The sequence below is a fragment of the Electrophorus electricus genome, chromosome 23 (assembly GCF_041902795.1).
Source record: "Electrophorus electricus isolate QZ-2024a chromosome 23, ASM4190279v1, whole genome shotgun sequence".
NCBI lineage: Eukaryota > Metazoa > Chordata > Actinopteri > Gymnotiformes > Gymnotidae > Electrophorus > Electrophorus electricus.
Window position 1 is genome coordinate 14759492 of NC_137519.1, and position 16629 is coordinate 14776120.

Here is a 16629-nt window from a genome sequence, read left to right on the forward strand (position 1 = left end):
GAAGGGACATAATATCTTAACTAACGAGAACTGGTTTTGTTGCCATCATTATCCAGTCAAAACAGTCGTCGGGGGGGTACCGTTCCTGTTGGCCTTATCGCCTTCATGCAGATCCACCCTTTCCGAAAGCATCGAGACAAATTGGCAAACGGCTGGAGCGCTTTCCTAGAACGCGCGCGAATGCACGGACAGACGTACATGCGCGCACACAGACACGCTCGAGAGAAGGGCTGCATCAGGCGTTTTCCCCCACTTGTGCAACTTGGTGCGCTCATGTGCCATCGTAGGGGAGCCCTCTTCCAGTTCCTCCGTCCTCACGCTAATGCGTTTCCCTGATTTCAGTGTCCGTTCCGACATAAACCCTCACGGTCAGTGAAAGAGGAGGCAGACAGCCTTCATTCCCACATTGGGAATCTTTATCTGATTATAATGTGTAATGAGGGAATCAGACTTGGAATGTCCCCTCTCCGAAGGGATTTGAGTCGGCCAGGAATGTTCCGTTCTTCCTCACTCCATTCTTGCTATGAGAAGTCATATGAAAACAATCCTCCATCAGCCTCGTTTAACCAAACCGGCCGAACGTCTCTGACACGGTGTGGCACATGCGCCAGAGCCAGCCGTCAGGTCACGGAAGTCCCGTGGACCGATACAGGACTGGTCCTGGACTGGACTAAACTAACCAAGCGTCTAGTAGCAGCGCTAGCGACGTTCGAGCCAGTAAAACCTTTCAGCTTTGTAAGACCAGTAACCGTGTTGGAGTGAACAAGGATCAGGATTTCCGCAGACGTCCCCGCTGCGCCCGCCCGTGTGCACAGGTGAGACCTGCCTTACCTTCAGAGGTGCCTGGAGCAGTTTGTGGACCCCCGCGATTTGTTCGCTGAGGGGTAGATGCTCGTTAAACTCGTGCTGCGGAGGTCTCCTGGGCTCGGGGAAGTTCGTACACAAAAACGGGTCCGTGTCCTCCAGATATTGAACTCGGCACGTTACTGTGGCCATGTCTCCGACCGGGCAAGTCCGGCGCCAACGGGAAGCGAAAGAGAGATGAGTAGGTCTGTTTTCTACCGTGTGTTACAAACCCATAAAGGTCCTCGCCCGGCCGCTCAGCGTCAGTAATGACCAGCTGAGGATAAAGTCCTGCACCATTCAGCAGCCTGCAAGAGCGCCGCCTCCTCGCGAAGCATTAAAAAGGCGCGCGCAGCCCGGACCCTGGCCACGCGCAGAGCGCGTGCCGCCTCCTTGGGTTTAGGTCCCGGTCCGCGTGCTCCTGCATGGCTTTAGTAATGCTGTTGGACTTAGTTTTGATAACGTTTATAACAAGGAAATCAAATGCTACGGTATCTGTACTCTGATCTAGCTCCACATTTACAAAAGGATCTTTATACAAATAGCCCATTAATGTTGGTCGCAAATCCTAAGAAATGGGACAATAAGTGTGAATGTGACTAAAATGTTTTACAATTTTATTGTGATAAACGATCCGACAGACTGGAAATAAATCACACTTTATAAATGTTCCCAATATAGTTACAATAACAAAGGTCATGACAGTACATCTTCCAAAGTGGCAAAGATCCAAGAACACAATTTAACATCCTTAACACACAACCGACAACTGGACGTTCAGCTGTTTCATTCTTAGTATTTCCATATACATTATACAAGTGTTTTCTGGAGCTTGAGGATTACATTTATGGTAAACAAGATAAAGACAGAGAGTGGCACGTGTCCACTAAACACTTGCTTTAATAAACTGTCATTTCTAGGTAAGCAGCCCCGTATTCCTGACGTTTGTAAGGCCTTTTCTGAAGACCTGGCCTGCTAGAGGCCAATTAAGTCCTTGTTGGTAATGGTTTATAGTTAAGAACACTATTTCCTGATACGTCACTCGAAGGCGTTTCACTTTAAAGTTTTCAATTTATTTTAAAGTCCTTCCTCTATTATTCTTTTTTTTTCATGAAATTTGCAAAAAAATGTATTTTCAATGATGACACCTATCAAAGTCCTATGCTATATACTTGATCTTTAAAACCTGTGACCCAATCAGGCCACACACTAAGAAATGTCCAGATCAAACTTTAGTTTTTGTTTTCATTCATTCAATCATTTATTTATTTGTTGGAATTTAAGTTCCACGGAACTTCTTCAAGCATCTGTCATAATTTTCAAATTATATAAGATATAAAAGGAATCATATCTGTCGTTATTATGCTGGTGAAATTATTCAGTTTTATTGAAAACTGTACCAAACATTGCTGTGGAGAAAATCTTTATGTCCCATTATAATTAATGTCTGATTAATATTTCTATTCAATTCAATAGATACTGTTAGAATCCTTCAACTATTTTCAGCTTTAAAGCTGAAAACCTAGATCTCATCATCAAACATGTATTCATATCTCCAAAGCAATGTTTTCAAACCCTAAAAAAGAAAAGAATACAGCCTCTCTTTCCTATCTTATTTAAGAGAATGAAAGATGCCATGGTTTGCACCCAGACCCATAAACGGTCTGAAATTCTTGTTGTCAAACAGTCAACAATCACGGCAGGACGATGGTGGAGCAGACACTGTGGGCTGACAGCCCCAGAGGCCCCGGGCGATCTCAGCTTCCGTTCTGGTTTGACTGGAGGTACTCATTGTACAGCTTTTCCTGTGCTTCATACAGCTTACGCAGTTTTTTTGCCTGTCCCTTGCTAATTTCCTTCCCTTCCGCATCACGTGTAGGGAAACCCTGTGTATAAATTGAGAGACAAGGGATGGCATAAGGATTTCTGAACAGTGCGGAGATGCAAAGACAATTTACATTTGAACTGGTCATGATTTCTGCAACATTTCACTGAAAGAAAAAGGAGAGAGAGAGAGAGAGAGAGAGAGAGAGAGAGAGAGACAGACAGAGACAGAGAGAGAGAGAGACTATGTTACCGTGTCATCGAAGCTGGAATACTTCTCTGTTTCTGAGCGGAACATCTCACTAGGAGGAACCTTCATCTTTGCCTGTTTTGCCATCTATGACATCAGAAAAGTGTTAAACAACAGAACTACTAGATATCTGCACCAGGTTGGCCATTCGTCCAAATAAGGTGCACTGGCTGAGGTCGGGTGTCTTCACATGTGCAGTAAGAAAGCGGCGTGCCGGCGGGTTGCCAGCGTGTCTCACCTCCTCGTCACGCTTCTTCCTCAGAGCTTTCTCCTTCTTTTTCTTCTTTTCCTCCTCCAGCTGTTAACAAAATGATTTATGACCAATTTATCAATTATCTCCATTAAAGAACACAAATTACTGATACACGGAAAGCAAATTTACAGCATGCTGGAACAAAAACAGGCAGTTAAATTAGTGTATTTACTTCTGAAACTGTAATTCAGAACTAGAATTACAGGAGCCTGTAAGGTGAGCCCTGCTCCACTCCCCAAACGCCAAAGCCTCGGGTGCGGTTTTCCTGACCTCAGCCATGTTTCATCGAATGTGTCCTTTGCGCTATAATTAATATCCATTACACTGATATCTTGATGATTAATTACCATGGTATAATAAACTACAGTTGCAACTTTCGGCCAATTGTGTACTCATAGGTTACGCAAAAACACAAAAACAAAAACACCCCTGTGCTTCTGTGATCATCCAGGTGTTGTAGGATGCTAAGGAAAAAAACTTCCTATTTGGGAACGCCATCAGTTGCTTTACCAGAGCAGGGGAGTACTGGCAGCTGATCTTAGACACAGTGGACTAACGGACCGAAATTCAACATCAAAGACTATTTGCATAAAACAACATAAATGTAAACATGTAGTGCAATTCCCACATAAAGTAAAAGATCTGGATTGAGATCAGATGTCTCAGAACCACAAAGTGGAAATTACCATTTTCTTTTCTTCTCTCTCCTTCAGCAGAGTCTCTCTGTCTACGAGCTTCAACACGGTACGCAGACCTTAAACGACAAACACCAGCAGACGAAACACATCACCCCTTAAATCAGCCCACCGGTTCAAACAGAGTTATGCAGTATGAACTCGGAATTCATAGAAACCAGTGCAGTGAGGTATGGCTGGGAAGGCCAGTTTCCAGAAGCCAAAAATGTAAGCACTTATTTTCTCGGGGAGCACGGAGGAGGAGAGGATAAGTGCTTCGTTTTGCTTCATCATTTATCAGCTCTCTACACAGATTTCATGTGGTGCACAGGGTTCAGTTATTTAAGTACCTCCCTGAGAAAAGGAACCAAAGTCTCATTTAAACTGGACAAAATCCTACTGGCAGCGCTGAACATCATAAAATTGTGGAAAAGTAATTTTACATTAAAACGCTAATATTTGTGCCAGGTTGCTGGGAAAGTAAAATAAAACAGCGGCTTAGTAACTGGAAATTCTTTAGTGATTAATAGTGTGAGCACCAGTTTACCTTCGTGATCCTCCATTCGGACTCCTAGCTCTGGGAGAACGTCATCCCGGACGGTATCGCACAACTGGAGCACTTCTGTCACTGTCAGACAAAATCACGGAGGGACAAATCCGTTCCTCTCTCCCGTCAACGTTCCGATAAGCGTCTCTGTTTATGGTGTGCGGACGTTAGCTTTACCTTTTTGTTCCCTTGCGATTTTTCGGACACCCTCTCTGAAGTCCGCCAGCACGTTTAAATAGGGCATGACTGTGCTTTCCAGCTGCAGAACAGTTCAGAGGAGGTCGCACTCTTACACTTCATGCAAATAAAATCAGTTAGGCTGAATTCTAAAGATCCGCTATGAATTGAACAACAGCATAAATTGTATTACTCCTGCAGGCAGTAATCAAGAGCAGATTATGCAATAACTATTTTAAAATTACGAAGAAGACTTGATTTCTTTTACTTAGAAATGGCCACTGGTAGCTCACTGGTGAAGGTACTGGACCAGTACTCTAAAGGTTGCCAGTTCAAGTCCCACCACTACCAGGCTGCCACTGTTGGGCCCCTGAGCAAAACCCTTATTACTCAAGTTGTGTTCAGTCAGAATTGTAAGTCGCTTTGGATAAAAGCATCAAATAAATACTGTAAATGTACTTACATCAACATTTTGGCCATTTGTTCCAACAGGGAATCCAATAGGTTCTGTTCCCTCAATTGCTCCAAATGTCTATACAAAAAGCACAAAAAAAAAAAGCAGCTTCACTGAGCATGTGTGGGGCGGAGCCAGTGTCTCCATTCTGCTGATCTGGGTGGTTGCTGTCATGCTCAGTAATGTGTGTTAGGAACACTAGAAGTTCCATTCAACACACAAAAGTAATGTTAACATGTTCATTTGAAATTTTGCACTTCACATAACCAGACAACTTGACATCATCAAAAGTGTAATTACCCTGACCACATGTCTTCCCAGAGTCCTCAGTGTTCATTTCAGTGCCACCTGTTCTCCTTTCTTTCGACAACGTCGTGTCGTGTTTTGGACGACCCGTGCAGACTCACCTGGAACATGTGGGTCAGGTAGCGGGCGATGCTCTGCAGCAACACGCGATTGGGCAGCAGTTTTGCGGCCTTCCTGGTTGCCATGTAGCTGTTGCTCTGACCCACCAGAGTTCGCATCTCCTCCAGAGCTGAGCGCGTGTCGATGTTGTCACACAGAGCCTCGTGAACGGCCTCTTTCTTCTCGTAGAAACTACACACCGAACACAAACGCAGTTAAATCTACTTCAAAATCCAAGAAACAAATCCTAAGTAACTAAAGATAAGAGTTTCTGGGTTTAGATGCACTATTTGATGTATGTGTGTGTGTGTGTGTGTGTGTGTGTGGTAATGTCCAAGAAGTCACCTCTTATTGAGTTCAACCTCCTCCACCGCCCACTTCTCAAACTGACCCGTAAAGTCAGTGGGGGTCCTCAGGATGTCCTTAACATTGAGGAAGAACTCCTATTGGCAGAGAGGAATCCATTCAGACACAGACACAAAGACAGGCACCGATGCAGAGTCACGCCAGGACCATTATGTGTGCGACCATGCAGACGCTGACGGTGAGGTCACTCACGTTCATGAACTTCTCGTACTGAATGGCAGACTCCATGGTGTTGATGGAATAGTCAAGCGTGTCCTTCCACGAGTGCATGAGAAAGGCCAAACGTAGCTGCCGTGCTGTGGAGAGAGACAAGACACGTTTCTGTAGAGCACGGCACCCTCCGAGCTACCCTCGTCCGGGGAACTTCAGCCCAGCTATGGAGTCAGAAAACGGCCCTGCTCAGGACGTGACCTGCTCGGCAAGCAGGACAGCTGGAGAACCTGTACCTGTGAGACTGGCCAGGGGGCGTCTACAGAACCAGTACCTGTGTGACGGGCCAGAGCATCTTTGATGGTGATGAAGTTCTTCAGAGACTTTGACATTTTGCAGCCAGCGATGGTCAGGTGACCCGTGTGTAAGAAATAGCGCACCCAGTGGTCGTTCTCAAAATAGGCCTGCGGAGACATCAGATCCAACCCAGCAAGTCAGCAAACACACAGGACACCACAATCCATCCACAGCAGACTACAACGAACAAAACTACACAAGCAGGTCTTGTTAAAGGACGCTGTATTTCATGAGTGTGATGAGCCCAGAGAGGACTGTCACTGCACCTCAGACTGTGCTAGCTCGTTGTCATGGTGAGGGAACCGCAGATCAAACCCTCCTCCGTGTATGTCCATGGACGACCCCAGAATGGACCCAGCCATGGCGGAGCACTCGATGTGCCACCCGGGACGTCCCTTTCAAACACAGCAAGAGCGCCACACCTTAGACGGCATTCTACTGAGCCCAAGTCTTGGTAAGGAAACACGAACGAACTGGTATCACTCACTGGTGTAAGACAGAAGTCAGTGCCGGTGTACTGTAATGTCACCAAACACCAGATGTTTCAGCAGTATGGCACTGTATGTGGCCTCCACCCACCTCCCCTTAACTTCCCCCTCACCTCCACCCACCTCCCTTCCACGACCTTTCCGCACCTCCCCCGACCCCATCTCCCCTCACCTTCCCCCAGGGAGATTCCCAGGACGGCTCCCCGGGTTTGGAGGCCTTCCACAGGGCAAAGTCATTCTGAGAACGCTTCTCACTCAGACGGTCTGCCGAGATGCTCAGATCACCTACAGAACAGAAAGACGTAATCAAATCATTAGCACTGTCCACTACAGTAATACGTTATATATACACCAAATGGAGATTCTACGGCTGTGTACTGTAGTGAAAGATGTAGACATATTAAAAATTTGTAGACAAAGTTTCCAGAACCTTCCAGAGACAAAAAAGACAAAACAAAAGTTCCCCTAAATTGTACACTTTCATGTATGACATATTCCATAATGGCCAGTACACATATTTCACCTTCCCCCTCCTGCAGGGCTTTCTGATCCCCCACCGCCTCAGGGACCAGTTTAGCGTATGCGTGTCCTGAACTGGTGTCAAACTTCACAGTGTCAAAATACACCGACCCGTTGGACTCATACCTGCACAGGTTAGAAAGACAACCGTATTTCACACGTTGGAATGCGCAGGCACTGTGGGAAGGTATCGTGGGTATTTAACATGCATTAAAAGCACAGTACGTTCTCTTGAAAAACAGCACTATACAAACCCATATCCATTGTTGACTATTTTCTTTACAAACTCCACAATCTCTGGCACGTACTCACTGACCCGTGTGAGTACATCAGGAGGGAGAACCTGTCAATCAAGTAATGTCACTAAGCAACCGATTGTTACATCATTCCATCTAGCTGCCACAACCTCTTCAGAAGCAAAAAAATCATTACATTAAACACTAAAGATTGATACATCAAACATAAAAGATCAAGACATCAAACTTAAAAGTCCCACGGTAAATGCCAATACAGACATTTGACGCAAACCTCTCTCTGCCAGCCAATCAAAAACAAACAGGAAATCTATTCTGCCTTATACCACAAGCCTAAAAGTGCAAACAGTAAACATTTCCTTAAATATAAACAATACAGTGCTCACATTGAGGGCATCCATGTCTTTGTGAAACTCCCCTTCCCAGTATTTTGGCAACAGTGAGAAAATTGAGTTTTCTGTTACTTGGCTGCCAAACTGGGAATCCAACCACTCAGCCAAAAGGTCCTTGGCTTCTTCAAGTAAAACCTAACAGATACAAAATCAACATCAAGTCAAGTCAAATTTATTTATACAGCGCTCTTTAAAGCGGCTTTGTGACAGCAACTGTTGTAAAGATGTCCGAGTCCAAGCCAAGTGCAACAGTGGCAAGGAAAAACGAGATGATAAATAAACTGCGTACACCTTTAAGCAGTATTCTGACATGGACACAATATAAACTGCATACTGAGAGTAGTAAACAACGTATAGAAACATGGGTACCAAGTAAAAGTTAAAGTTAAAGAAACAGTTCACTGCATTCCTACTAAGACCAAGTCACAAGCAGGCTAAGATCACACACATACCTGAGCCTGACTCTGGATGGTAGCGTCTACAGTGCCGCTCTGCGCTGCCCCCTGTAGGGGAGTCAGCGCAGTCGTCACGGCCGTGTCCAGTCGTTCAAACATCTGCTTCTTATCTGGGTCTGTGGTCTCCGCAAGCTTGGCTTTGAAAGGCTAGAACACCACAACAACAACAAAAAAAATAATTCATGAGCTCTCAAAACTAAACACACGCATACTGATACTGAAAAAGTTTATTAATGACTGATCACTGTTACTATACGACTGTCTCATTCTGTCTACAGCTACTGTAGTGTGATGAAGTTCCACATATGATAACCGTGACAGCTGCTAGATATCAGAAACCACAGGAAATTCATTTCCACAGTCTGACGCTATTAAAAGTTTCCAAAACAAATAAACATTCACATGATAAACCAGGCAGCCTCTGACAGGCAATCCAATCGGCCGAGTTCGGACACTCACCTCTCGTGCGGATAAGACGTCCTGCAGTATCTGAGTGGCACTGGGTTTCTTCGCTCTGTACTGCTCCAGCAGGTGAGTCTGTCTGGCACGCTTAATGATCTAAAGAGAGCAGCGATCATCGCACGTTAGGACGTTCTTGTCCAAACTCTGTATTTTTGCTTCTCAAGATAAGATTGTCGGGTGTTTTGTGGTTCAGTGGTTAAGGTACTTGACTTTAATTGGAAGGTTGCTGGTTCAAGTCCAACCACTGCCAAGTTGCCACTGTTGGGCCCCTGAACAAGACCCTTAACCCTCAATTACTAAAGTTGTGTTCAGTCATAAATTTAAAAAGTTACTTTTTTGGGGATAAAAGCATCAGATAAATGCTGCAAATGTTTGTGTATTTGAGATCAGCACTGAGCAAATAATGAAGCTAGAAGCCACAACAATTATGCACTTGTAAATTATGCACTCGTAACAATTATGCACTCGTAAAGCTGGGTCAGGTTACAAACAAATGGAAAGCTTAATTGTAGATGTCGACTGACTTTTGATTGTTTGTAGGCCAAAGGAGGATTTCTTTTAAATAATATAGTCAGTATGCAAATCTAGAATTTACATTTAAAGCTGATGCTTTTATCAAAAACAACTTACAATTCCGTCTGAACACAACTTGAGCACCTGAGGGTTAAGGGTTTTGTTCAGGGGCTCAACAGTGGCAACCTGACAGCACCGAGACTTGAACTGGCAACCTTCTGATTACTAGTCCAGTACCTTCTCACCACTGTAGTCATCAAACCTTATCATCAATGTCAGTGATGTTCATGCAGTAGAAGACATCATATTTAAAATAGTCCATCAGAATTCTTCGAAGGATGTCAAAAGAAATGTAGGATCTGGAAGGGGACAGGAAACCGCCTCATGGGTAAAGGACTGCCACACGGACTTGCTAACAATCTTGTGTGAATTTCATTTAAAAACTTTGTTCTGGCTCCCAAAATGTGGTACAAAAGGTTTTTGTAAGACAACTGAGCAAGTGGTACTTTCAATAATCTCTCTCTGGTACTTTCAATTATCTCTTTTAGGGAAACGACTACGCAAGCAAAAGTGAAATTGAGCTGCAACAGATGAGCGTTTTCTACTTTCTCTTTCATACACCAAAACAAACCTTTAGATATATCCACCAAAGCATCCGCGTGGGTTTACAGGGCAGAGTGGATGCGTTAAACCTTACACTGAGCAATACAGCATTCCTATACGACCATGACAAAGAGTGCAACACAGACTGGTGTAGAGGAGCATGGTGGATTAAGGCAAACGCACAGATCTGGAACATTCACAGAGGACTTTACCTGGCATGGCCCATGTGTGACGCATCATAGACTGTGGGGCCACAGCAGTACCACAGCACTCTGTTGCTATGCTGCGGGATAAACACCTCCTAAAAAACAGCAAACACCACAGCATGTAGAGAAAGGTGCCAAGTCACTCACTGCTGACCAGACATGAGATGATATGAAGATAAATACTGAAATATGATTATACTGTAGTATGCCCAACACATAAAACTTTACCCTAAAAAGTATAACATTTATAGGAACTATTTAGAGCACTATAAGACCTTTAAATATTTGTTTACACTTGACTACTGCATGGTCACACCCGCACACACCCACGCACACTATGGGGCACCACTGGTACCAAGGGCAGCAGAGCGGAGAGAGCAGATATGTGTGGACACACCTTGGTCCGAGTCAGGCTGTTGTACAGTCTGAGTTTTGGCTGTTCTGTCCCATCTGGAGGAGACCAGTGAGGCTGGAGACGTTTGCCTTTCGCTGCAGGGCAAAGTGCATCAGTTATTAATTAAATCATTCATTCACTTATATTAGAGTTATGCATTTTATGTCTAAATGTCCATTTCTGTTATGGTGAATAAATGGCCGTGGTTATGGAGGGGACAGCGAGACCTTCATCTCCAGCACCCATGTTGATTATGGTACACGGATGATGGCAGTGGTGGAGATGAGATGTGTCCAGTCCCTCACAAACTCAGACACGTGCAAAGAAAGGTCAGGGAAGCGTGGTGTAGAGAGGTGGTATGCCACAGACTGACAGGAAACGTAAAGCGGCAAAGATGGCGTGTTGGCTGACTGTCGCAGAACAGTGTGTGCACAGCAGCTAGCAGCGTGAGCCAGCGTTATTTCCACAAAGCAGCTTCACACACTTTCACCTCATTTACAGAAAGCAGCTGGACTCCAGCCAATCGTGTACAATTGAGACCCACACTACTACAACAGCAAAAACAGGAAGCACTGCCCTCAAAGCAGTGTTCCCTGCCCAGCTCGGTCCAGAATCGACACACCAACCACCATCCACACTCTGCTGCAGGCTGCACACATGCTACATCAGCCTCAGAGTGGGGGCAGTCGGTCTCTCTCTCCCTCTCGCTACTCACTGCTGGCGTCTGGCGCCTGGCTGCTCGTTTGGGTCTGGAGGGCGGCTATGTGCTTGTACCAGCGCAGGGCGTGCGCGTGTCGCCGGTCAGGGGGCCCGCGGAGAAGCGCAAACGCTTCCTCGTCGGCGCGCGACGGTGCGTAGCCGGCCAGGTAGCTACGGCTGCACAAGTACTCGTTCAAGGCCTCTAACCTGCGCACGTCCTCCCTTATACACAGCAGGAAGCCATAATCAAAGGCTGGGAAGACAAGAGGGAGCGCACACACACACACACACACACACACACACACACATCCGCAGACAGCAGAAAGACCTCAGCCGCTTCTGTGGGGAACAGAAACAAGATGCTGATGGCGTTGTGAGGGGTTGAGGGCAGGTTTCAGGGGATATCAATGTCCAGCCTCACAGAGTAACAGTAATGGCTCAGTCGCAACAGAGCCTCGACTTGACCTGACAAGTATGTGTGCTTTCTTTCTGCAAATTAGTCAGCATGGGATACATAGCTGGCTAGTTATCATTCAGCTTCTGATCAAAGCAGCGATCGTCTAAAACCTTCCAGGTTTCAGGTTCATTAAACTGGGTAATCGATCAGTCGGCTGGTGGGGCAGTCCAGTGACAGGCGAGCTGCGTAGTGACTGGGAATATCAGCGTTTAAAAGGAACAGCAGCACCGAGGCATGTTCGCAATAACGGATGCAGCTGCCCATGCGAGATGTAGCTGGCATTATCAGACATGAAACCTTAGTTAGGATGCAGCTGCCCTGCCATTATCAGACCTGACATCTTAGTATGTAGACACTTTGATTTTGGTTTATGCCGCTGTAAAGAAAATAACCTTGCAGACCTAACGGCAATGTAATCTGGACGCACACACCGTTTTAACTATTCAAATAATTGTGGATTTAACAGAGATTACATACCTTGTTCTCCTGCGCCTGCCATTTTTCGGTAGCCCAGTATCTGATGCAACAGTAACGTGTCCGTAAACCAAAGACTGTGTGATTTCTAAATCATTGACCACAGAACAGGACTGTGCACATGACCTGCAGATCAGACATACGGAACAGAGTTTCCGCCAATAGTTCTGCCTTGTGAAGCGTTTCTTCCTGGTATCTTTAGCCTTGCATTGATTTCAAAATAAAAGTAATTTATTTTAAATTAATAATTTTACAAAGGCCGCAACATATGTTACTTAATATATATATATATATATATATATATATATATATGCATGCCAATTTTTCCATAATAAAATATGTAACAGACAGGACATCAAATTGTGAATTATTCAACTGGGCCAAGTAATTAGCTGGCCAATTGTTTAATACTATACTGAACATGTTTAAAAGAATACATATTGAAATAAGATTATTATCCATAACTGTTCTATTCCCAATTCTCACAAAACATTATATTTGTAATAAAAGGAAAATTAAAATAATTTATTTTTATTATATTAAATAATATTTTAATATTAAACCTCTGACATTTGAAATATTTCTGAATTTAATTTATATTTCTCAAGCTCAATTCTCTTCTTTTCTGCTTAGATTTTAAGTGTCTAGTTTTCGCTTCAATTTCTGCTTTAAACAATTCAATTGGCATCTGTATCTGCTCTCTCTACACTAAAAGCTGTTTTATTTCCTCTTGTTTCCTGTCCCATTGGGTGATTGATAATTCTTGGGCATTGTTGGACATGACAGCATCAGTACAGCTGGAGCTGATGGTGTTGGTGGAGTCAGGGGTGGTGTTGAGGTCTGGGGCCTGCACTGTCAAGCCACGCCGACCCCAGCTCCTGTAATGTCAACATGCGAGTCCTCCCCAGTTATGTCAGGGACTAATGTTGAGCGCTGCTGCACATCTGGTGTTGGTCCACCTCCAGCTGGAGTGTTTTTTAGAGTTCTCTGCTGTTTGCTTTTTTAAATTGCTCCATTTCTTATGGACGTACATTTTTCACGTTTCTGCGCTCCACTCCTTGTTTTTTGTTTGTTAGTTTGTTTTTTGTGGGGAAGTTGTTGTCTTTAATTGTGTGACGTCACCGGACATGTCAGTTCCCTGAAATCCAACATTTGTATCAGCATCGTTAAATTTGGAGGGAGAAGCTAAACTAATGTTTTAAAATTAAATCAATTTAAATCAAATTGAGACAGCTATAGGTAGAACACATAGCACGGATTATTAAAAACCTAACACAACCTTTCCGTCACTCGGCTAATTCAGATAGCTATTTCGTTAGCCGCAGATTCGTTAACGTTCACCGATAAAGTGCCGTTAAAACATTAAGCTCGAGAGCCTTAACTAGTACGACAGACACACCACAACTTAATTCTGCGTGTCGTTAGTTTAAAACTAACTACTACCAACGTAAGGTTTAGGATGGACTTTACACCCCAGTGCTACCTGCATTAGAGCCACACAACAGGTGGGCTACCTGCACTAGAGCCACAGCAGGTGGCTTTTTTCCCCAGTCCAGTAGTTCCTGCAGAAAATATGAAACAAGTAAAATGCTACATAATTCATTTGGGCAGGTGCAAGGAGGGGCAGAATCAAATGAGTTCACAGACAGAACAGACTTGTATCGCACCTGTTCACTTTGACATTGCCATGAATTGAGAACACATGAGAAGACAGAAAAGAAACCAGGAATGAAGTAATGGAAAGTGAAAGAAAATGAAGAAAAGGGTTAGTAGCTATTTGCATATTCATGTTTCCACAGCAAGCTTGTACACGCAGGAGCTTCATCAATTTGATAACAGGCAAAATGATGCGAATGTTTTAATTTGAATGAGTAGATTTTTTGGTGCCATCTAGTAACCGCCAAGAGAAAGTGGTTCATAAAAGTATTTATTTGTCCCATATTTTCCTGCCTGTTTCTGATATGGCTTTTTAACAGTGACGCTGTACATATATTTCTTTTTACACACACAACATGCTTTAGGTTTCCTTGACATCAATGTATTCTGTATTATTGTACACTGTTAATTACTGTTATGTATTTACACATTATTTATACATCATTGTTATATTCATTACTGTTAGTTATTTATTCATTCAGAATTTCTGTTTATTATTACTATCTATTTATTCATTATCTCCTTTTCCATTACACAATAATATGCTGCATATTTAATTCACGCATTCTGCACCTTACACCCCACACTCATCTATACTCTACTCAGCTTTACCCTCAACTACACACTGCACTTTACACTCAACCATTCTCTAAGGTCAGACACTTGCAGATAAAATACAGTTTTAATTTACAGCGGAGTAACCAACAACCGTAACAGTGAAACAGGCGAGGGTCAAATCCAGAGCAGTAAGGTGATCAAATCCAAAGGGGACAAACAGAATCATGGAGATCAACCAATCCAGGGTACAAACCAGAAGACAATTGAAGGAGGCAGACAAACCCAAAGAATCAGGTGAATTAGGAAACACCAGGGAAACAAAATAGGCCCAGTAACAAGCAGTCAGAACATACACAGGAGGACTCACTCAGTACACACTACAGAATAGCTGCAACACCTCACAGAGACCACACAGAACAGGAGAGAATATATAGGGCAGCAAAGATAAGAATCAGGTGACATTAATAATCTGGTGATGAGGTTTTGCTGGGGAAGACGGGAGTTGTAGTTACGAACTGGGGTGGCTGCATGACACCACCACCAATCCCTACAACCCTACATTGTTTATTATTAGTGTATTGTATAACATTGTAAACATTGCATATATTGTAAATACAGTTCATATTTCTTCCAGAGTAACCAGAGTAACAATCTTGACAACAAACTCGTCACCTGCAGCCAGAGACAAAACCGCACAGCCGTGGCACTGACGTGGGTCTGTCACCTAGCAGTAGAAGGTCCTTCGTGATGACAGATTCACGTTGGGCATGGTGGTACTCCTACACCTCTGGGCTGAGCTGTATAGTCAGTCTCATCCCTGTGTCTTTCTGTAGGATGAGAGGGTGATGTCATCAGTGGTGTAGGATGAGAGGGTGATGTCATCAGTGCTGTAGGATGTGAAGTCAACGTCCTCCATGATGTTGGACATCGGAGACAGGGAAGCAGAAGCATGGTGGGGCATTTTTGTCTGTGTTTTACATCCTCTTTTAGTTCAATATGTTTTTAAAAATTGTCCGTATCTTTTCAGACGGCCCCTTAATGGTTCCCTTACACCTGTCATCACTGTTGTAGGACATTTTTCTTATTCGTGATTTATCGGTAGACGGTTTTAAAATATATTCTACTGGATTTTGTTCTCTGTCTTCTCTTGAGTACAAAAATGTAATTGGGCCATTATTATTATTCTTTACGAAGTTCGCCTTTCCTATCATCGCTCTTTGGTAATTTCGTACGTCTCAAAGAGCAATGAAGCCACAAAAGACAAGTCCAGGGGGAAACGTCACGGATGCGACGTCACAAAACTAAGGCGTGAACTCTCGTGGCCTTTATTACCGCGTCGAAACCCGCGTGCTATCTGACGTGCGTTGTCCAGGCCAGCAGAGACCGGGGAATTTGCTCGTCAGGCACGTTAAATTCTGGAGTCCAGCACCTGTGCATAAAATAGTGTGAGGAGAGCAGCATCCAGGTGAAGGCAAAGTAAATGTGCGCTGTGCTTAACGTCATTTAAAGTAAAAATTTCTTAGTGGTCTATTTAAACCTGTGGCCAAGGCCATATCGTGGTTGGTAGTGCAATGCTGATGTGTTTTTTGATGATAAAGTCTTTGTGTTTCACGCTATGTGTTTATGTCTTTTTTATGTCTTGCAGAGCTGAAATTCTTTGTCCAGGTATTTGGGAATACCAAGGATTCCCATGAGACCTTCCTGAAGCTTCTCAAACAATCTTTAAACCTCAGGGAAGTATACTCGGAGACCGGATGTGAAGTGGAAAATTCACGCGGTTCAAGCACTGCAGATTAGATGGACTATGATTTCCGAGTTGCAGATTTCAGAAGTTACATTTCAGTCAAATCACAAACAAGCTTTTAATGTTGTGTTTATATGCCATGTGGTCATGTTCACATTGTGATATTGTCCTTTTTTAATCGTGTTTTGTATTTAAACATCTTCTGAACACCAGAAATCAAACTTCAAATTTTAGTAGCAATTTTAATTTGCTTTAATATGCGTATACTTGTACGTAACTAAAAGTTGAAATATTGAATCTTTCAGCATAAACTCTGATTGGTTAATAGTCGAGTCCATAGTTTAACGAGGCTGGAACTGTAAATTGCTCTCACGGTACATTACAAATGCAAACAAACGCGACCCTCTGCTGCTCTCTGCTGGTCATGAGCGAAGGGCGTTTAACATTATAAAATG

At 43.7% G+C, this 16629-nt stretch overlaps 2 protein-coding genes and 2 long non-coding RNA genes across 17 annotated transcripts in view; 2 read left to right on the plus strand and 2 right to left on the minus strand.

The window, feature by feature from the left end:
• The window catches only part of fhod1 (formin homology 2 domain containing 1), a 38068-nt gene extending 36910 nt beyond the window's left edge, over positions 1-1158 (minus strand). For 7 of the 10 annotated variants that reach the window (XM_081706196.1, XM_081706195.1, XM_081706194.1 and 4 more), the window contains exon 1: positions 832-1158. In XM_081706196.1, the coding sequence (XP_081562322.1) occupies positions 832-996 (165 nt within the window). In that variant the 5' untranslated portion in view covers positions 997-1158. The remainder of the gene's footprint in view (positions 1-831) is intronic. The other 3 variants (XM_081706190.1, XM_081706198.1, XM_081706197.1) reach the window with 1 other exon arrangement.
• On the plus strand, positions 518-3548 carry LOC145653196 (uncharacterized). Its single transcript, XR_014119548.1, has 3 exons — positions 518-815; positions 2531-2627; positions 2723-3548. It is a non-coding gene; the product is annotated as an uncharacterized LOC145653196 (long non-coding RNA).
• cars1 (cysteinyl-tRNA synthetase 1) lies at positions 1444-12350 on the minus strand. 4 transcript variants are annotated; one of them, XM_027018667.3, is made up of 23 exons: positions 12220-12309; positions 11302-11538; positions 10590-10681; positions 10199-10287; positions 9646-9742; positions 8868-8966; positions 8406-8555; positions 7948-8088; positions 7562-7650; positions 7312-7433; positions 6961-7073; positions 6567-6695; positions 6278-6407; positions 5986-6089; positions 5773-5870; positions 5430-5619; positions 5032-5100; positions 4569-4650; positions 4392-4472; positions 3857-3924; positions 3156-3215; positions 2921-3004; positions 1444-2729 (listed from the first exon to the last, which is right to left on the minus strand). In XM_027018667.3, exons 1-23 carry the CDS (start codon positions 12239-12241, stop codon positions 2601-2603), a joined length of 2475 nt encoding a protein of 824 aa, XP_026874468.2. In that variant the 5' UTR covers positions 12242-12309; the 3' UTR covers positions 1444-2600. The 4 variants fall into 4 exon arrangements, with proteins under 4 accessions (XP_026874468.2, XP_081562333.1, XP_026874470.2 ...); XM_081706207.1 differs by having other exon boundaries at positions 11361-11624; positions 12220-12276; XM_027018669.3 differs by lacking the exon at positions 11302-11538 and having other exon boundaries at positions 12220-12350.
• LOC145653197 (uncharacterized) lies at positions 8836-16529 on the plus strand. Of its 2 annotated transcripts, none has more exons than XR_014119549.1 (3): positions 8836-8939; positions 15264-15382; positions 16076-16529. It is a non-coding gene; the product is annotated as an uncharacterized LOC145653197 (long non-coding RNA). The 2 variants fall into 2 exon arrangements; XR_014119550.1 differs by lacking the exon at positions 8836-8939 and adding an exon at positions 12911-13981.
• Positions 16530-16629: the final 100 nt, after the last annotated feature.